This window comes from Somniosus microcephalus, chromosome 1 (assembly GCF_052327205.1).
Source record: "Somniosus microcephalus isolate GS21.2 chromosome 1, FLI_Smic_1.0, whole genome shotgun sequence".
In the NCBI taxonomy this organism is placed as follows: domain Eukaryota; kingdom Metazoa; phylum Chordata; class Chondrichthyes; order Squaliformes; family Somniosidae; genus Somniosus; species Somniosus microcephalus.
In genome coordinates, this window is record NC_140987.1 from 318,805,084 (window position 1) to 318,827,369 (window position 22,286).

The window sequence follows — 22,286 nt, forward strand, 5'->3', positions numbered from 1 at the left end:
ACAATCTCCACCCCTTGGACATTAACAATCTCCTCCCCTTGGACACTAACAATCTCCTCTCCTGAACATTAACAATCTCCCCCCCTGGACATTAACAATCTCCTCACCCTGGACATTAACAATTTCCTCCCCCTGGATTTTAACAATCTCCGCCCACTGGACATTAACAGTCTCCTCCCCCTGGACATCAACAATCTCCCCCCTGGATATTAACAATCTCCTCCCCTGGACATTAACAATCTCCTCCCCCCCTGGACATTAACAACCTCCTCCCACTGGACATTAACCTTCTCCCCCCTTGGACAGTAACAATCCCCCCCCTGGACATTAACAATCTCCTCCCACTTGCCATTAACAATCTCCCCACCCTGGATGTTAACAATCTCCTCCCCCTTGACATTAACAATCTCCCCCCCAGAAATTAACAATCTCCTCCCCGTGGACATTAAGAATATCCCCCCGGACATTAACAATCTCCTCCCCCTGGAATTTAACAATCTCCCCCCCACCCCAGACATTAACAATCTCATCCCCCTGGACATTAACAATCTCCTCCCCCGGTCTTTAACAATCTCCTCCCCCTGGACATGAACACTCTTCCCCTGCACATTAACAACCTCCTCCCCTGGACATTAATAATTGACACCCCCGGACATTAACAATCTCCTCCCCCTGGACATTAACACTCTCCTCCCACTGGATATTAACAATCACCACCCCTGGACATTACAATCTCCTCCCACTGGAGATTAACAATCACCACCCCTGGACGTTAACAATCTCCTCCTCCCTAGACATTAACAATCTCTACCAACTGGACATTAACAATCTCCTCCCCCTCGATATGAACAACCTCCTCCCCCTGGACATTAACAATCTCCTCCTCCCTGGACGTTAACAATCTCCTCCCTGGACATTAACAATCTCTTCCACCTGGACATTAACAATCTCCTCCCCCTGGACATTAACAATCTCCTCCCCCGGTCATTTTGCAATCTCCTCCCCCTGGACATTAAAAATCTCCTCCCCCTAGACATTAACAATCTCCTCCCCTGGACATTAACAATCTCTCCCCCTGGACATCAAATCAAATCAAATCAAATCAAATCAACTTTTTATTGTCATTGTTAGTGCACAAGTGCAGTACAACGAAATGTAGGCTTGCGGCTCCCGAGAGTGTACAATTTGGATTAGGACACTTAAACATTCAACATACATTTATACATTTGGCTTGCAGTATATTAGCATAAATATGACCATAATAAAGTGCATTGGCAGATGTGCAGGCTTTAGTGTTTATTTGTGGAGTTCGGTAGGATGACAGCCCTGGGAAAGAAGCTGTTCCTAAATCTGGTCGTACAGGTGCGAATGCATCTGTAGCATCTTCCAGATGGTAGGAGGGTGAACAGACTGTGGCTGGGGTGGGTAGGGTCTTTGATGATGGACCGTGCCCTCCGTAGGCAGCGTTTCTGATATATATGCTCTATGGTCGGTAGCCGGGTGCCGGTAATGCGTTGGGCAGTTTTGACTACCCGCTGCAGGGCTTTCCGGTCATGGGAGCTACAGCTGCCATACCATACCGTGATACAGTTTGTCAGGATGCTCTCTATAGTGCAGCGGTAGAAGTTAGAGAGGATCAGGGGTGACAGATTACATCCCTTCAGCCTCCTCAAGAAATATAGGCGCTGCTGGGCCTTCTTCACCAGAGAGGAGGTGTTGAGGGACCAGGAGAGGTCTTCCGTGATGTGAACTCCGAGGAACTTAAAGCTGGCCACCCTTTCCACCTCCGCCCCATTGATGTGGATGGGGGTGTGACTTCCGCCTTTGGACTTCCTGAAGTCCACGATAATTTCCTTTGTTTTCTTGGTGTTAAGGGCCAGGTTGTTGTCGGCGCACCACTTCACGAGATGCTGGACCTCCTCCCTGTAGGCTGACTCACCGTTGTTAGTGATCTGGCCTACTACCGTGGTGTCATCTGCAAACTTGATGATGGTGTTGGAACCATTAACAGTCACACAGTCGTGGGTGAAGAGGGAGTAGAGGAGGGGGCTCATCACACATCCTTGTGGGGCCCCCATGTTCAGGGTCAGGGGGGGGAGGTGTGGTTACCTAATTTGACAGACTGGGGTCTGTTTGTTAGGAAGTCCAGGGTCCAGTTGCAGAGGGAAGTGTTCAGGCCAAGAGTTTGGAGTTTGGTGGCCAGCTTGTTGGCCACCAAACTCCTCCCCCTGGACATTAAAAATCTCCTCCCCCTAGACATTAACAATCTCCTCCCCTGGACATTAACAATCTCTCCCCCTGGACATTAACAATCTCCTCCCACTGGACATTAACAGGCTCCTCCCACTGGATATTTTCAATCTTCTCCCTCTGGACATTACCAATCTCCTCCTCCTGGACATTAACAATCTCCCCCCCTGGATTTTAACAGTCTCTTCCCTCTGGATATTAACAATCTCCTCCCCCTGAACATTAACAATCTCCTCCCCCTGGACATTACCAATCTCCTCACCCTTGACATTAACAATCTCCCGCTCCCCTAGACATTAACAATCTCCCCCCTGGACATTAAAAATCTCCCCCTCCCCTGGACATTAACAATTTCCCCCCACTGGACATTAACAATCTCCTCCCCTGGACATTAACAATCGCCCCTCCTGGAAATTAACAAACTCTTCCCTCTGGACATTAACAATCTCCTCCCCTGGACTTTAACAATCTTCCCCCCTGGACATTAATAATCTCAACACCCTGGACATTAACAACCTCCCGCCGCTGGACATTAACAATCTCCTCCCCTGGAAATTAACAAGCTCCTCCCACTGGACATTAACAATCTCCTTCCACTGGACATTATCAATCTCGTCCCCTAGACTTTAACATTCTTCCCCCCTGGACATTAATAATCTCCATACCCTGAACATTAACAATCTCCTCCCCCTGGACATTACCAATCTCCTCCCCCTGGACATTAACAATCTCCCCCTCCCCTGGACATTAACAATCTCCTCCCCTGGAAATTAACAATCTCCTCCCTCCGGACATCATCAATCTCCTCCCCCTGGACATTAACAATCTCCTCCCTCTGGACATTAACAATCCCCTCCCCCCGGATATTAACAATCTCCTCCCCCTTGACATTATTAATCTCCTCCCCTGGACATTAACAATCTCCTCCCCCTGAACATTAACAATCTCCTCCCCCTGAACATTATCAATCTCCTCCCTCTGGACATAAACCGGATAGGGACTGAAATCCTATGGGGAGTGCTTGTTAGTGCTCTGGGGGAGGGTTTAAACTAAAATGGCAGGGGGTTGGGAATCTGAGCGGGGAGACAGAGGAAAGGGAACGAAGGATAAAAGCAAAAGACAGGAAGGCGAAAAACAAAAGTGGCAGACAGAGAAATCAAGGGTTTAAATTAAACATGGACACAGTAAATAATAATTCTAAAAGATCTAAGAGCATTAAAAAACAAGCCTGAAGGCTTTGTGTCTTAATGCAAGGAGCATTCGTAATAAGGTGGATGAATTTGCTGCGCAAATAGAGGTAAATGAATATGATATCATTGGGATTAGGGAAACATGGCTCCAGGGTGGCCAAGGCTGGGAACTCAACATCCAGGGGTATTCAATATTCAGGCAAAAAGGAAGAGGAGGTGGAGTAGCATTGCTGGTTAAAGAGGGGATTAACACAATTGTAAGGAAGGATATTAGCTCTGATGATGTGGAATCTGTATGGGTAGAACTGAGAAATACCAAGGGGCAGAAAACGTTAGTGGGAGTGGTATATAGACCTCCAAACAGTAATGCGGAGGTTGGGGATGGCATTAAAAGGGAAATTAGAGAAGCATGCAATAAGGGCACAGTAGTCATCATGGGTGACTTTAATCTACATATAGATTGGGCTAAACAAATTAGTAACAATACTGTGGAGGAGGAATTCCTGGAGGTTTACGGGATGCTTTCCTGGACCAATATGTCGAGGATCCAACCAGAGATCAGGCCATCTTAGACTGGGTATTATGTAACGAGAAAGGTTTAATTAGCAATCTTCTTGTACGAGGCCCCTTGGGTCGGAGCGCTCAGAAAATGATAGAATTCTTCATTAAGATGGAGAATGAAGTAGTTGACTCAGAGATTAGGGTCCTGAATATAAATAAAGGAAACTACGATGGTCTGAAGAGCGAGTTGGGTAAGATTGATTGGGGAATGTCACTCAAAGGGTTGACGGTATATAGGCAATGGCAAACATTCAAAGACCGCATGGATGAACTACAGAATTTGTATAAAAATAAATCAAAAAAGGTGACTCAACCGTGGCTAACAAGGGAAATTAGGGATAGCATAAGATTCAAGGAGAGGACATGTCAATTGGCCAAAAAAAGCAGTAAACCTGAGGGTTCGGAGCAGTTTTGGATTCAACAAAGGAGGGCAAAGGGATTAATTAAGAAGGGGAAAATAGAATATGAGAGTAAGATTTCAGGGAACATAAAAACTGACTGTAAAAGCTTTTATAGATATTGTGAAGAGAAAAAGATTGGTGAAGTCAAGCGTAGGTCCCTTGCAGTCAGAATCAGGGGAATTTATAATGGAGAACAAAGAAACGGCCGACTACTTAAATACATATTTTGTTTCTGTCTTCACAAAGAAGGACACAAATAACCTCCCAGAGATGTCGGGGAACATAGGGTCTGATGAAAGGGAGGAAATGAAAGAAATCAGTATTTGTAGGGAAATGGTGTTAGGGAAATTGATGGGATTGAAGGCCGATAAATCCCCAGGGCCTGATAATCTACATCCTAGGGTACATAAGGAAGTGGGCCTAGAAATAATAGATGCATTGCTGATCATCTTCCAACATTCGATGGAATCTGGAGCAGTACCCATGGATTGGAGGGTAGCTAATGTTACCCCACTATTCAAAAAAGGTGGTAGAGAGAAAACAGGGAATTACAGACCGGTAAGCCTGACATCGGTAGTGGGGAAAATGCTAGAGTCCATTATAAAAGATGTAATAGCAGAGCACTTGGAAAACAGTGACAGGATCGGACAAAATCAACATGGACTTACAAAAGGTAAGTCGTGCTTGACTAATCTACTGGAATTTTTTGAGGATGTAACTGATAAAATAGACAAGGGAGAACCAGTGGATGTGGTGTATTTGGACTTTCAGAAGGCTTTCGATAAGGTCCCGCATAAGAGATTAGCGTGTAAAGTTAAGGCACACGGGATTGGGGGCAAGGTATTGACTTGGATAGAGAACTAGTTGGCAGACAGAAAGCAAAGAGTTGGAATAAACGGGTCTTTTTCCGAGTGGCAGGCAGTGACTAGTGGGGTACCGCAGGGATCGGTCCTTGGACCCCAGCTATTCACAATATATATATTAATGATCTAGACAAGGGAACTAGGTGTAATATCTCCAAATTTGCAGATGACACAAAGCTGAGTGGGCGTGTGTGCTGTGAGGAGGATGCCAAGAAATTCGAGGGTAATTTGGACAGGTTGGGTGATTGGGCAGAAGTATAGCAGATGCAATATAACGTGGATAAATGTGAGGTTATCCACTTTGGTGGCAAAAACAGGAAGGCAGATTATTATCTGAATGGCAATAGATTCGGAGAAGGGGAAGTGCAACGAAACCTGGGTGTCCTTGTGCACCAGTTGCTGAAGGTAAGCATGCAGGTGCAGCAGGCAGTTAAGAAGGCAAATGGTATATTGACTTTCGTAGCGAGAGGGTTTGAGTGCAGGAACAAGGATGTCTTGCTCCAGTTGTACAGGGCCTTGGTGAGATCACATCTTGAGTATTGTGTGCAGTTCTGGTTGCCTTATCTGAGGAAGGAAGTGCTTGCCATGGAAGGAGTTCAGCGAAGATTCACCAGGCTGATACCTGGGATGGCAGGGATGACGTATGAGGAGAGATTGGGTTGATTGGGCTTGTACTCACTGGACTTTAGAAGAATGAGAGGGGATCTCACTGAAATTTATAAAATTCTGTCAGGACTGGACAGACTAGAAGCAGGAAGGATGTTCCCGATGGTCGGGGAGTCCAGAACCAGGGGTCAAAGTCTAAGGATAAGGGGTAGGCCATTTAGGAAAGAAATGAGGAGGAATTTCTTCACCCAGAGAGAGGTGAACCTGTGGAATTCTCTACCACAGAAGGCAGTAGAGGCCAATTCATTAAATATATTCAAGAAGGAGTTGGATATATTTCTTAAGGCTAAAGGGATCAAGGGATACGGGGAGAAAGCAGGGACAGGGTATTGAATTTGGATGATCAGCCATGATCGGATTGAATGGCGGTGCAGGCTTGAGGGGCCGAATGGCCTAATCCAGAACCTATCTTTTATGTTTCTATGTTTCTATGTAACAATCTCCACGCCCTGGAGATTAGCAATCTCCTCCTCCAGGACATTAACAATCTCCTCCTGCTGGACATTAACAATCGCCTCCCTCGTCACATTGACAATCATCCCCCCTGGACATTAACAGTCAACTCCCCCTGGATATTAAAAATCTCCTCCCTTTAGACATTAGCAATCTCCACCCTCTGGACATTAACAACCCCCGCCCCCCCCCCTGGACATTACCAATCTCCTCCCCCTGGACATTAACAATCTAACCCCCTGGTCATTAACAATCTCCTCCCCTGGATATTAACAATCCCCTCCCTGTTTTCTCTCGACCACCTTTTTTGAATAGTGGGGTAACATTAGCTACCCTCCAATCCATGGGTACTGTTCCAGATTCCATTGAATGTTGGAAGATGATCAGCAATGCATCTACTATTTCTAGGCCCACTTCCTTAAGTACCCTAGGATGAAGATTATCAGGCCCTGGGGATTTATCGGCCTTCAATCCCATCAATTTCCCTAAAACCATTTCCCTACAAATACTGATTTCTTTCATTTCCTCCCTTTCATCAGATCCTATGTTCCCCGACATCTCTGGGAGGTTATTTGTGTCCTCCTTTGTGAAGACAGAACCAAAATATGTATTTAATTGTTCAGCCATTTCTTTGTTCCCCATTATAAATTCCCCTGATTCTGACTGCAAGGGACCTACGCTTGACTTCACCAATCTTTTTCTCTTCACATATCTATAAAAGCTTTTACAGTCAGTTTTTATGTTCCCTGAAAGCTTACTCTCATTCTATTTTCCCCTTTTTAATTAATCCCTTTGTCCTCCTTTGTTGAATCCAAAACTGCTCCCAATCCTCAGGTTTACTGCTTTATTTGGCCAATTTACATGTCCTCTCCTTGAATCTTATGCTATCCCTAATTTCCCTTGTTAGCCACGGTTGAGTCACCTTTTTTGATTTATTTTTATACAATTTCTGTAGTTCATCCATGCGGCCTTTGAATGTTTGCCATTGCCTATATACCGTCAACCCTTTGAGTGGCATTCCCCAATCAAACTTACCCAACTCGCTCTTCAGGCCATCGTAGTTTCCTTTATTTAAATTCAGGACCCTAATCTCTGAGTCAACTACTTCATTCTCCATCTTAATGAAGAATTCTATCATTTTCTGAGCGCTCCGACCCAAGGGGCCTCGTACAACAAGATTGCTAATTAAACCTTTCTCATTACGTAATACCCAGTCTAAGATGGCCTGATCTCTGGTTGGATCCTCGACATATTGGTCCAGGAAAGCATCCCGTAAACCTCCAGGAATTCCTCCTCCACAGCATTGTTACTAATTTGTTTAGCCCAATCTATATGTAGATTAAAGTCACCCATGATGACTGCTGTGCCCTTATTGCATGCTTCTCTAATTTCCCTTTTAATGCCATCCCCAACCTCTGCATTACTGTTTGGAGGTCTATATACCACTCCCACTAATGTTTTCTGCCCCTTGGTATTTCTCAGTTCTAACCATACAGATTCCACATCATCAGAGCTAATATCCTTCCTTACAATTGTGTTAATCCCCTCTTTAACCAGCAATGCTACCCCACCTCCCTTTCCTTTTTGCCTATCTTTCCTGAATATTGAATACCCCTGGAAGTTGAGTTCCCAGCCTTGGCCACCCTGTAGCCATGTTTCCGTAATCCCAATCAAATCATATTTGTTTACCTCTATTTGCGCAGCTAATTCATCCACCTTATTACGAATGATGCTCACATTAAGACACAAAGCCTTCAGGCTTGTGTTTTTAACGCTCTTAGACCTATTAGAATTATTATTTACTGTGGCCATGTTTGATTTAAACCGTTGATTTCTCTGACTGACACTTTTGTTTTTCTCCTTCCTATCTTTTGTTTTTATCCTTGTTTCCTTTTCCTCTGTCTCCCTGCTCAGGGTCCCAATCCCCTGCCATTTTAGTTTAAACCCTCCCCCAGAGCACTAGCAAACACTTCGCCTAGGACATCGGTCCCGGCCCTGCCCAGGTGCAAACCGTCCGAATTGAACTGGTCCCACCTCCCCCAGAACCGGTTCCAATGTCCCAAGAATTTGAATCCCTCCCCCTCGCACCATTCCTTTAGCCACGTATTCATCTGAAATATCCTTCTATTTCTACTCTGACTAGCACGTGGCACTTGTAGTAATCCTGAGATTACTACCTTTGAGGTCCTATTTTTTAAATTACCTCCTGACTCCCTATATTCAGCTTTTAGGACCTGATCCCATTTTTTACCTATATCGTTGGTACCTATGTGCACCACAACAACTGGCTATTCAGCCTCCCCTTCCTAAATGTTCTGCAGTCACGCTGAGTCATCCTTGACCCTTGCACCAGGGAGGCAACACACCATCCTGGAGTCTCGTTTGTGGCCGCAGAAATGCCTATCTATTCCCCTTACAATAGAATTCCCTATTACTATAGCTCTACCCCTCTTTTTCCTCCCGTCCTGTGCAGCAGAGCCATTCCTGGTGCCAGGAAGTTGGCTGCTGCTGCCTTCCTCTGATAAGCCATCCTCCCCCAACAGTACTCAAAGTGGTGTATCTGTTTGAGAGGGGGATGTCCACAGGGGACCCCTGCACTACCTGCCTGCGCCTAGTACTCTGTCTATTGTTCACCCCTTCCCTTTCTGCCTGTCCAACCTTTGCCTGCGGTGTGACCAACTGCTCAAACGTGATATCCACGATGTCCTCAGCATTGCGAATGGTCCAGTATGTATCCAATCGCAGCTCCAGCACCGCAATGTGGTCTGCCAGTGCCTGCAGCTGGACACACTTCCTGCACACATGGTTGTCAGGGACACAGGAAGTGTCCTGAGGTCCCACATAGCACAGGAGGAGCATACCACGGATTAACTATCTCATCCACTGGACATTAACAATCTCCTCCCCCTGGACATTAGCAATCTCCTCTCCTGGACATTAACAATCTCCCCTCTGGACATTAACAATCTGCTCCCCCTGCACATTAACAATCTCCCCCCACTGGACATTAACAGTCTCCTCCCCCTGGACATTAACAATTTTCTTCCTACTTGCCATTAATAATCTCCTCCCACTGGACATTATCAATCTCCTCCCCCTAGACATTAACAATCCCCCCCCGCTGGACATTAACAACCTCCTCCCACTGGACATTAACATTCTCCCCCCCCCCCCGGACATTAACATTCTCCCACCCCGGACATTAACAATCTCCTCCCACTGGACATTAACATTCTCCCCCCCCCCACCCCCCCCCGGACATTAACAATCTCCTCCCTCTTGACATTAACAATCTCCCCCCTGAACATTAACATTCTCCCCCCCCCCCGGACATTAACAATCTCCTCCACCTGGACATTAACAATCTCCTCCCTCTTGACATTAACAATCTCCTCCCCTGGACATTAACAATCTCCCCCCTGAACATTAACATTCTCCCCCCCCCCCCGGACATTAACAATCTCCTCCCCTGGACATTAACAATCTCCCCCCTGAACATTAACATTCTCCTCCCCTGCACATTAACAATCTCCTCCCCTGCACATTAACAATCTCCTCCCCTGGACATTAACAATCTCCTCCACCTGGATATTAACAATCTCCCCCCCTGGACAATAACACTCTCCCCCCTGAACATTAACAATCTCCTTCCCTTGGACATTAACAATCTCCCTCCCCTGGACATTAACAGTCTCCCCCACCCTGAACATTAACAATCTCCTCCCCCTGGACAATAACAATCTCTCCATTGTATATTAACAGTCTCCTCCCCCAGAATTTGAACAATCCATACAGAGTAGATAGCGAGAAACTGTTCCCAGTAGCGGAAGTGTTGAGAACCAGAGGCTACAAATTGAAGGTGATTGACAGAAGAGCCAAAGACGACATGAGGATAACCTTTTTATGCAGCGAGTGGTTAGAATCTGGAATGCACTGCCTAAGATGCTGGTGGAGGCAGACTCAATTGTGGCTTTCAAAAGGGGATTGGAACCTGACAAAAAAATTTGCGTGGCTACTGGGAAAGGGCTTGGGGGTGGGACCAGCTGAAGTGCTCTTGAAGAGATTGGTATGGGCTCGATGGGCCGAATGATTTCCTTCTGTGCTGTAACCACTCTATGATCTCCCCCCTGGACATTCACAATCTCCTCTCCCTGGACATTAAGGATTTCCTCCCCCTGGACATCTCACCCCTTCCTTCCTCACCTCACCACATAACACAGCAGCATATGCCCATTTTCACACTCTGCTCAAACTGGAAGTGGCAATACTACTTTACGAATTTGCTCTGTGACATGTCTGCGCCCAACCAGGAACCGCGTCCATCTGCGCTCCCACTGTGTGACGCTAATCTCCCTGAAGGCACACCCGCTGTATTTAAGTGAGAGGCTGTGGATAACCCGAGGAAGCCCACGCCCTCCCCCCCCCCTGTAAATGTGTGAGTGCTGCTAATCCCCCGAGAGTGGAATTTCAACATGTTAACCATGTGATTCCATCAATGATCCATGTACAGGTGGAATAAGATGTTTGAATAACTGCCAATGCCCTTGAGGTGCTCCAGTATATGCTGAGTTTTGGTGTTTATAGCTGTGCGGTGATCAAATCGTTTCTGCGAATGCCCAATAATTACGGTGCTGGACATGCTCTGACTGACGGCTCTTCACACATCATTGCTTCATGTTCCAATCAGCACGTTACACAGCTCATCCTTTGATCATTTAACCAGCTGCCTCTGTTACACTCAGTGTCTCTCATACTTGCCACTCGCGACCACCCTACTTGATATCATTCGTAAATGTTACATTTATATCCTTCATGTAATTTGCAAATAGGACATCACGTTGGTGCTTGTAACAATCTGTTACCTTTGATACTTCTGACACTTTTAATGCTTGGCACACTTTGAACTTTGTCGCTTGAGGTATTTTGACACTTTACTCTGATACTTGTGACAGTTCATACTTGTGAACCTTAGAAACATAGAAACATAGAAGATCAGAGCAGGAGTAGGCCATTCAGCCCCTCGAGCCTGTTCCGCCATTTAATGAGATCATGGCTGATCATCCAAATTCAGTACTCTGTCACTACTTTCTCCCCATATCCATTGATCCCTTTAACCTTAAGAAATATCTCTAACTCCTTCTTGAATATATTTAATGAATTGGCCTCAACTGCCTTGTGTGGTAGAGAATTCCACAAGTTCACCAATGTCTGGGTGAAGAAATTCCTCCTAATCTCAGTCCTAAATGGCTTTCCCCTTATCCTTAGACTGTGACCCCTGGTTCTGGACTCCCCTGCCATCGGGAACATCCTTCCTGCACCTAGTCTGTCTAGTCCTGTTAGAATTTTATAAGTTTCAATGAGATCCCCTCTCATTCTTCTAAAGTAGCGAATATAAGCCAAATCGATGCAATCTCTCCTGAAACGTCATTCCTGCCATCCCAGGTATCAGTCTGGTGAATCTTCACTGCACTCCCTCCATGGCAAGAACATCCTTCCTCAGATAAGGCGACCAAAACTGCACACAATACTCAAGGTGTGGTCTCAACAAGGCCCTGTACAATTGCAGCAAGTCATCCTTGTTCCTGTACTCAAATCCTCTCGCTATGAAGGCCAACATACCATTTGCCTTCTTAACCGTCTGCTGCACCTGCATGCTTAACTTCAGCGACTGGTGTTCAAGGACACCCAGGTCTCGTTGCACTTCCCCTTTTCCCAATCTATTGTCGTTCAGATAATAATCTGTCTTCCTGCTTTTGCCACTAAAGTGGATAACCTCACATTTACCCACATTATACTGCATCTGCCATGCATCTGCCCAATCACCCAACCTGTCCAAATCATACTGGAGTTTCTCTACATTCTCCTCACAGCACACACGCCCACCCAGCTTTGTGTTGTCTGCAAACTTGGAGATATTACATCTAGTTCCCTCATCTAGATCATTTATATATATTGTGAATAGCTGGTGTCCTAGCACCGATCCCTGCGGTACCCCACTAGTCACTGCCTGCCACTCAGATAAAGGCCCGTTTATTCCAACTCTTTGCTTTCTGTCTGCCAACCAGTTCTCCATCCAAGACAGTACCTTACCCACAATCCCGTGTGCTTTAACTTTGCATGCTAATCTCTTATGCGGGACCTTATCGAAAGCCTTCTGAAAGTCCAAATACACCACATCCACTGGTTCTCCCGTATCTATTAGAAACATAGACACATAGAAGATAGGAGCAGGAGTAGGCCATTTGGCCCTTCGAGCCTGCTCCGCCATTCAATGAGATCATGGCTGATCATCCAAATTCAGTACCCTGTCCCTGCCTTCTCCCCATATCCCTTGATCCCTTTAGCCTCAAGAAACATATCCAACTCTTTCTTGAATATATTTAATGAACTGGCCTCCACCGCCCTCTGTGGCAGAGAATTGCACAGGTTCACCACTCTCTGGGTGAAGAAATTCCTCCTCATTTCTGTCCTAAATGGCTTACCCCTTATCCTTTGACTATGACCCCTGGTTCTGGACTCCCCGGCCATCAGAAACATCCTTTCTGCATCTAGTCTGTCCAGACCTGACAGAATTTTATAGGTTTCGATGAGATCCCCTCTCAATCTTCTAAACTCCAGTGAGTATGAGCCCAATCGACACAATCTCTCCTCGTACGACATTCCTGCCATCCCAGGTATCAGCCTGGTGAATCTTCGCTGCACTCCCTCCATGGCAAGAACGTCCTTCCTCAGGTAAGGTGACCAAAACTGCGCACAATACTCAAGGTGTGGTCTCACCAAGGCCCTGTACAACTGCAGCAAGACATTCTTGTTCTTGTACTCGAACCCTCTTGCTACGAAGGCCAACATACCATTTGCCTTCTTAACCGCCTGCTGCACCTGCATGCTTACCTTCAGCGACTGATGCACAATAACACCCAGGCCGCTTTGCACTTCCCCTTCTCCCAATCTATTGCCATTCAAATAATAATCTGCCTTCCTGTTTTTGCCAACAAAGTGGATAACCTCACATTTATCCACATTATAGTGCATTTGCCATGTTTCTGCCCAATCACCCAACCTGTCCAAATCGTACTGGAGTTTCACAACATCCTCCTCACAGCTTACCCTCCCACCCAGCTTTGTGTCATCTGCAAATTTGGAGATATTACATCCAATTCCCTCGTCCAGATCATTAATATATATTGTGAACAGCTGGGGTCCTAGGACCGATCCTTGCGGTACCCCACTAGTCACTGCCTGCCACTTGGAAAACGACCAGTTTATTCCAACTCTTTGCTTTCTGTCCGCCAACCAGTTCTCTATCCAAGTCAATCCTTGCCCCCAACCCCATGTGCCTTAATTTTGCACGCTAACCTCTTATGCGGGACCTTATCGAAAGCCTTCTGAAAGTCCAAATACACCACATCCACTGGTTCTCCCTTATCTATTTTACCGGTTACATCCTCAAAAAATTCCAGTAGATTAGTCAAGCATGATTTACCTTTTGTAAATCCATGTTCACTTTGTCCGATCCTGTCACTGCTTTCCAAGTGCTCTGCTATTACATCTTTTATAATGGACTCTAGCATTTTCCCCACTACCGATGTCAGGCTTACCAGTCTATAATTCCCCGCTTTTTCTCTGCCACCTTTTTGAAGAGTGGGGTAACATTAGCTACCCTCCAATCAATGTGTATTGTTCCAGAGACTACTGAGTTCTGGAAGATGACCAGCAATGCATCACTATTTCTAGGGCCACTTCCTTAAGTACCCTGGGATGTAGAATATCAGGCCCTGGGGATTTATCGGCCTTCAATCCCATCAATTTTCCTAACACCATTTCCCTACAAATACTGATTTCTTTCAGTTCCACCCTTTCATCAGACCCTACGTTCTGCGGTATTTCTGTGAGTTTATTTGTGTCCTCCTTTGTGAAGACAGAACCAAAATATGTATTTAGTTGGTCTGCCATTTCTTTGCTCCCCATTATAAATTCCCCCGATTCTGACTGCAAGGGACCTACGCTTGACTTCACCAATCTTTTTCTCTTTACATATCTATAAAAGCTTTTACAGTCAGTTTTTATGTGCCCTGCAAGCTTACTCTCATATTCTATTTTCCCTGTCTTAATTAATCCCTTTGTCCTCCTTTGTTGAATCCTAAACTGCTCCCAATCCTCAGGATTATTGCTTTTTCTGGCCAATTTGTATGTCCTCTCCTTGGATCTTATGCTATCCCTAATTTCCCTTGTTAGCCACGGTTGAATCAGCTTTTTTGTTTTATTTTTATGCCAAACTGGGATGAACAACTTCTGTAGTTCATCCAATCGATCTTTGAATGTTTGCCATTGCCTATCCACCGTCAACCCTTTGAGTGCCATTCCCCAATCAATCCTACCCAACTCGCTCCTCAGACCATCGTAGTTTCCTTTATTTAAATTGAGGACCCTAGTTTCTGAGTCAACTGCTTCATTCTCCATCTTAATGAAGAATTCGATCATATTATGATCGCTCCAACCCGAGGGGCCTCGTACAACAAGATTGCTATCATTAATCCTTTCTCGTTACATAATACCAAGTCTAAGATGGCCTGATCTCTGGTTGGTTCCTCGACATATTGGTCCAGGAAACCATCCCGTAAACACTCCAGGAATTCCTCCTCCACAGTATTGTTACTAATTTGGTTAGCCCAGTCTATATGTAAATTAAAGTCACCCATGATGACTGCTGTGCCCTTGTTGCACGCTTCTTTAATTTCCCTTTTAATGCCAGCTCCAACCTCCGCCTTACTGTTTGGAGGTCTATATACCACTCCCACTAATGTTTTTTCCCCTTAGTATTTCTCAATTCTACCCATACAGATTCCACATCATCAGAGCTAATATCCTTCATTACAATTGTGTTAATCCCTTCTTTAACCAGTAATGCTACCCCTCCTCCCTTTCCTTTTTGCCTATCTTTCCTGAATATCGAATACCCCTGGATGTTGAGTTCCCAGTCTTGGCCATCCTTGAGCCACGTTTCCGTAATCCCAACCAAATCATATTCGTTTACCTCTATTTGCGCAGCCAATTCATCCACCTTACTCCAAATGCTCCTCGCATTAAGACACAAAGCCTTCAGGCTTGTTTTGTTAACGCTCTTAGACCTATTAGAATTATTATTTACTGTGGCCACGTTTGATTTAAACCGTTGATTTCTCTGACTGCCACTTTTGTTTTTCTCCTTCCTATCTTTTGCTTTTATCCTTGTTTCCCTTTCCTCTGACTCCCTGCTCAGTTACCCAACCCCCTTCCATTTTAGTTTAAACCCTCCCCCACAGCACTATCAAACACTCCCCCTAGGACATCGGTTCCAGCCCTGCCCAGGTGCAGACCGTCCGATTTGGAAGGGTCCCACCTCCCCCAGAACCGGTTCCAATGTCCCAGGAACTTCAATCCCTCCCCCTGGCACCATTCCTCTAGCCACGTATTCATCTGAAGTATCCTTCTATTTCTACTCTGACTAGCATGTGGCACTGGTAGCAATCCTGAGATTACTACCTTTGAGGTCCTGTTTTTTAATTTACCTCCTAACTCCCTATGTTCTGCTTTTAGGACCTCATCCCGCTTTTTACCTATAGCTTTGGTGCCTATATGCACCACGACAACTGGCTGTTCACCCTCCCCTTCCAAGATGTTCTGCAGCCGCTCAGAGACTTCCTTGACCCATGCACCAGGGAGGCAACACACCATCCTGGAGTCTCGTTTGTGGCCGCAGAATCACCTATCTATTCCCCTTACAATTGAATCCCCTATTTCTATAGATCCACCACTCTTTTTCCTCCCATTCTGTGCATCAGAGCCACCCCTGGTGCCAGGAAGTTGGCTGCTGCTGCCTTCCTCTGATAAGCCATCCCCCCCAACAGTACTCAAAGTGGTATATCTGTTGGAGAGGGGGGTGGCCACAGGGGACCCCTGCAGTACCTGCCTGCACCTAGTACTCTGCCTGTTGGTCACCCGTTCCCTTTCTTCCTGTCCAACCTCTACCTGTGGTGTGTCCAACTCCCTAAATGTGCTATTCACGATGTTCCGAGCATTGTGAACGCTCCAGTATGTATCCAATCGCAGCTCCAGTGCCGCAATGGAGGTGTCCCTGAGTTCCCACATTTCGTCAAAGGAGCAGATCACAGGGCCGGGCTGTCCTGCCATGACTTACCCTTTAATTAATTGAGTTTAAATTAAAACATTCAATCCCACTAATTACACTACAGTTAAATAGTTTACCAACAGTCCCCGCTACACCAGAGAGGCCTTAGATACTATAAAACAGAGTTAAAGTTTAAAAAAGAGAGAAATACTCACCAACCAATCACTTACCTGCTTCCTGCAGGGGTCACACTTGGATTACTTTTTATCTCTCTCCCGGAACCTGGATTGGTAAGCCTCTGGTGCTCCCTCGCAGGTCCGCTGCCTCTCCGGTCTCGGGGCTCTGGGCCTCGCTCTCTCGGGCTGCTCCTTTTATCCTCCGCCGCCTCTGGTGCTCCCTCGCAGGTCCGCTGCCTCTCCGGTCTCGGGGCTCTGGGCCTCGCTGCCTCGGGCTGCTCCTTTTATCCTCCGCCGCCTCTGGTGATCCCTTGCAGCTCCGCTGCCTCTCCGGTCTCGGGGCTCTGGGCCTCGCTGCCTCGGGCTGCTCCTTTTATCCTCCGCCGCCTCTGGTGATGCCTCGCAAGTCCGCTGCCTCTCCGGTCTCGGGGCTCTGGGCCTCGCTGCCTCGGGCTGCTCCTTTTATCCTCCGCCGCCTCTGGTGATCCCTCGCTGGTCCGCTGCCTCTCCGGTCTCGGGGCCAGTACATCCTCAAAAAATTCCAGAAGATTAGTCAAGTATGATTTACCTTTTGTAAATCCATGTTGACTTTGTCCGATCCTGTCACTGTTTTCCAAGTGCTCTGCTATTACATCTTTTATAATGGACTCTAGCATTTTCCCCACTACCGATGTCAGACTTACCGGTCTATAATTCCCCGTTTTCTCTCTACCACCTTTTTTAAATAGTGGGGTTACATTAGCTATCCTCCAATCCATGGGAACTGTTCCAGAGTCTATAGAATTTTGGAAGATGACGAGCAATGCATCTACTATTTCTAGGGCCACTTCCTTAAGTACCCTAGGATGTAGATTATCAGGCCTTGGGGATTTATCGGCCTTCCATCTCCTCAATTTCCCTAACATCATTTTCCTACAAATACTGATTTCATTCAATTCCTCCCTCTCATTAGACCCTATATTCCCTGAAATCTCTGGGAGGTAATTTGTGTCCTCCTTTGTGAAGAAAGAAACAAAGTATGTATTTAATTGGTCTGCCATTTCTTTGTTCCCCATTATAAATTCCCCTGATTCTGACTGCAAGGGACCTACGGTTGACTTCACCGATCTTTTTCTCTTCAGATATCTATAGAAGCTTTTACAGTCAGTTTTTATGTTCCCCGCAAGCTTACTCTCATAATCTATTTCCCTCCTCTTAATTAATCCCTTTGCCCTCCTTTGCTGAATCCTAAACTGCTCCCAATCCTTAGGTTTGCTGCTTTTTCTCGCCAAATTATATGTCCTCTTCTTGGATCTTATGCTATCCCTAATTTCTCTTGTTAGCCATGGTTGAGTCACCTTTTTGTTTTATTTTTATGCCAAACAGTGATGAACAAATTCTGTAGTTCATCCATGCGATCGTTAAATGTTTGCCATTGCCTATCCACCGTCAATCCTTTAAATAATATTTCCCAATCCATCCTAGCCAACTTGTGTCACATTTCTTGTCCTGCCTGAGAGAAAAGGATGAGAAGACATTTGTCTGGTTTTGTTCCCTGGGGTAGATTGTTCATCCTTCCTTCCTGTGACAGGGTCGCTCAGTGTCACTGTCCATGGTTGGGCCACGATCGGTGGTTTATTCCAAACCTGCTTTTTTATCACTGGTTTCAATCCAATCAGCTCATTTGCCTCTAATTATCGAGCACCTCCTCCTTTATCAGCACCGCATGTGAAAACCCATCCAACACCTTCAGAACATCCAATAGAAGAACATAATAACCAGGATTGAGAATGAAGACAAGGTCTAATGTCAAATACCTGATCTATCCAGTCAGTCTCGGATATTAATCTTTCATTAAGAGAGGAGAAATATGACAGGAGTTTAGTGAATGATGTCAGAATCAATCTGAGCTGAGTAGCGGCAAGTCCGAAGGCTCAAGGGCATGCAATATTTCCAGCTCAGAGTTGATGCCAAGGTAGATTCAAACATGGACATTAAAGGCTATAAACAGACTCCATTTGGCAACAAGAAGGAAAAACTTAGAAACCATAAAGATTTGATGAGCATCTGAATACTAATGATGTCCTCTGTGTGACTCTGCAATTGGCAAATTTGTTTTTTTTCCCCCAATTGCCCACTCTCCTTTCCTGAGGGCTGAGTACAGTTCCACAGACAGGGGAAACCCACTGGGGCCTTTCACAAGCGTCTACTCTTCATATGTCAGACACGATAGCAAGCTCCAGCAAGCAATTCAACCACAGGAGCAATGCAACACATCTCCATCCTGCCATCCATACACATGTATTCTACAGCAAAGCCTTCTGTCAGGGATTGGGAGCAGGGATCTCAGATTGATTTTTGTTCCTCTCCAACGCAGGGACCCTCTGGCCAAGTGCAAGAAAGAAAGACTCGCTTTTCTATAGCCCCTTTCACAACCTCAGGATGTCCTAAAGCGCTTCACAGCCAATGCAGTACTTTTGAAGTGTAATCAGCAAATAAACAGGTCGTTTTCCGAGTGGCAGGCAGTGACTAGTGGGGTACCGCAAGGATCGGTCCTAGGACCCCAGCTGTTCACAATATATATTAATGATCTGGACGAGGGAATTGGATGTAATATCTCCAAATTTGCAGACGACACAAAGCTGGGTGGGAGGGTAAGCTATGAGGAGGATGTTGTGAAACTCCAGTACGATTTGGACAGGTTGGGTGATTGGGCAGAAACATGGCAAATGCACTATAATGTGGATAAATGTGAGGTTATCCACTTTGGTGGCAGAAACAGGAAGGCAGATTATTATTTGAATGGCAATAGATTGGGAGAAGGGGAAGTGCAAAGCGGCCTGGGTGTTCTTGTGCACCAGTCGCTGAAGGTAAGCATGCAGGTGCAGCAGGCGGTTAAGAAGGCAAATGGTATGTTGGCCTTCGTAGCAAGAGGGTTCGAGTACAAGAACAAGAATGTCTTGCTGCAGTTGTACAGGGCCTTGGTGAGACCACACCTTGAGTATTGTGCGCAGTTTTGGTCACCTTACCTGAGGAAGGACGTTCTTGCCATGGAGGGAGTGCAGCGAAGATTCACCAGGCTGAAACCTGGGATGGCAGGAATGACGTACGAGGAGAGATTGTGTCGATTGGGCTTATACTCACTGGAGTTTAGAAGATTGAGAGGGGATCTCATCGAAACCTATAAAATTCTGTCAGGTCTGGACAGACTAGATGCAGAAAGGATGTTTCTGATGGCCGGGGAGTCCAGAACCAGGGGTCATAGTCAAAGGATAAGGGGTAAGCCATTTAGGACAGAAATGAGGAGGAATTTCTTCACCCAGAGAGTGGTGAACCTGTGCAATTCTCTGCCACAGAGGGCGGTGGAGGTCAGTTCATTAAATATATTCAAGAAAGAGTTGGATATGTTTCTTGAGGCTAAAGGGATCAAGGGATATGGGGAGAAGGCAGGGACAGGGTACTGAATTTGGATGATCAGCCATGATCTCATTGAATGGCGGAGCAGGCTCGAAGGGCTGAATGGCCTACTCCTGCTCCTATCTTCTATGTTTCTATAATGTAGGAAACACAACAGCCATTTTGTGCACAGCAAGATCCCACAAAGTGTAATACAATAAATTACCAGGAATGGAGCTGGGGAGCTTACTGATTCAGTGTCTCTCTGCTCACTAACTGGGCTATTTACCATCTAAGCCACAAGGTGTGCTGTTCTAATGTCTCCACTCAGCACTATCCCTCAGAGTCCTGCCTCTGTATTTACACAATGACTCAGTCTGGAGTCTGACAGTCCAGTCCTTTTGCATTGGGTGTAGGGTGTTACTGTTTAGCTTTTGGATTGGGACAGTCAGAGTTTGATTGGGCAGTTTGGAAATTTCTAAGGCTGAAGTGGCATTGTCCTCTCTTCGATTAGCTGCTCATTCATTCATTGCTCTTTGTGGAACCATGCTATGCAGTAATTGGCTACAACATTTACCTGTAGAAAAACAGTGACTATATTCAGAAATATTTAGTTAGCTGTGAAGCACTTTGTCCTGAGGTCATGAAAGATGTAACTTACAATAGGACCAATAAGGTGCTAAATGGAGGCAGATTTATAGAGCGCCCCCATAAATGTGACAATATTTACAGGAAATCCCTATGAAAGTGATAATATTTCTGTGTGTCACAGTGTATCAATTACAGGTAATTGACCTGTCACTGGGTCCGGGAGTTACAGTGTATCCATTACAGGTAGTCGAGCTGTATAGCAGTGTATCCAATACAGGCAATGGGCCTGTCACCAGGTGTCAGTGTCACCGTGTATCCAATACAGGCAATGGGCCTGTCACCAGGTGTCAGTGTCACAGTGTATCTAATACAGGCAATGGGCCTGTCACCAGGTGTCAGTGTCACCGTGTATCTAATACAGGCAATGGGCTGGTCACCAGGTGTCAGTGTCACAGTGTATCTAATACAGGCAATGGGCCTGTCACCAGGTGTCAGTGTCACAGTGTATCCAATACAGGCAATGGGCCTGTCACCAGGTGTCAGTGTCACCGTGTATCCAATACAGGCAATGGGCCTGTCACCATATGTCAGGGTCACAGTATATCCAATACAGGCAATGGTCCTGTCACCAGGTGTCACAGTGTACTTAAAACAGGCAATGTCACCAGGTGTCAGTGTCAGAGTGTATGCCTTTACAATAGAGTTCAGCTTGTGAGATGTTGGTTCAGTGTATGTTCAATACCAGGTGATGGTGTTACTGTTTTATCCACCTGTAAAAACCTTTCTGTAATTTTGCCTAATTCTTTGCCTTCCATGTCCCTTCAGGTGAATACATTGTCATGACAACCCACTTCCATCTAAAGAGGAAGATTGGTTACTTTGTGATCCAGACCTACCTGCCCTGCATCATGACGGTGATTCTGTCCCAGGTATCCTTCTGGCTGAACAGGGAGTCTGTCCCTGCACGCACCGTGTTTGGTGAGTAAACGACCACCTCCCATCTGTATACTGGAGAGAGTATACAATCAATGCTATTAGGGCTGTGTGTACATGCTTTGCGTGTATACTGGGCCAACCAATTCAAAACTGATCAATTCTGGCTGGGTGGGTATAGGGGAGGATGGACTTGCTTAGAACTCTCCCGACTACAACCCTCAATCTCAACTGGGCCTTCTTCCCTGTCCAGTGCATTTAAACCAGAGGCAGTAGGGAGGCCAGTCTGAGCATCCAACCCCCAAAACCCTGAGAACCAGCTCTGGGCTATGCTAAGCAGCAGATTCTAGTACAAAGAAGCATAAAATACACAGAACCAGGGACCTACACCAGCCAATGAGGACACAGAAACAGCAACTTGCACCAGCCAATCAGAACACAGACCCAGGGACCCACACAAGCCAATCAGGAACAAGGACCCAGGGACCAACGCCAGCCAATCAGGACACAGACCCAGGAACCCACACCAACCAATCAGTACACAGACCCAGGAACCCACACCGACCAATCAGGACTCAGACACAGGAACCCACACCAGCCAATCAGGACACAGACCCAGGAACCCACACCAGCCAATCAGGACACAGACCCAGGAACACACAACAAGCAATCAGAACATAGACACAGGAACGCACACAGACCAATCAGGACACAGACCT

The 22,286-nt window shown here is 46.0% G+C and overlaps 1 protein-coding gene across 1 annotated transcript in view; it reads left to right on the forward strand.

Annotated features, from left to right (window-relative positions):
* Nucleotides 1–21,620, forward strand: part of LOC147124877 (gamma-aminobutyric acid receptor subunit alpha-3-like) — a 118,481-nt gene extending 96,861 nt beyond the window's left edge. Inside the window, exon 5 of the mRNA XM_085987010.1 lies at nt 21,460–21,620. Coding sequence (XP_085843136.1) covers nt 21,460–21,620 — 161 coding nt within the window. The remainder of the gene's footprint in view (nt 1–21,459) is intronic.
* Nucleotides 21,621–22,286: the final 666 nt, after the last annotated feature.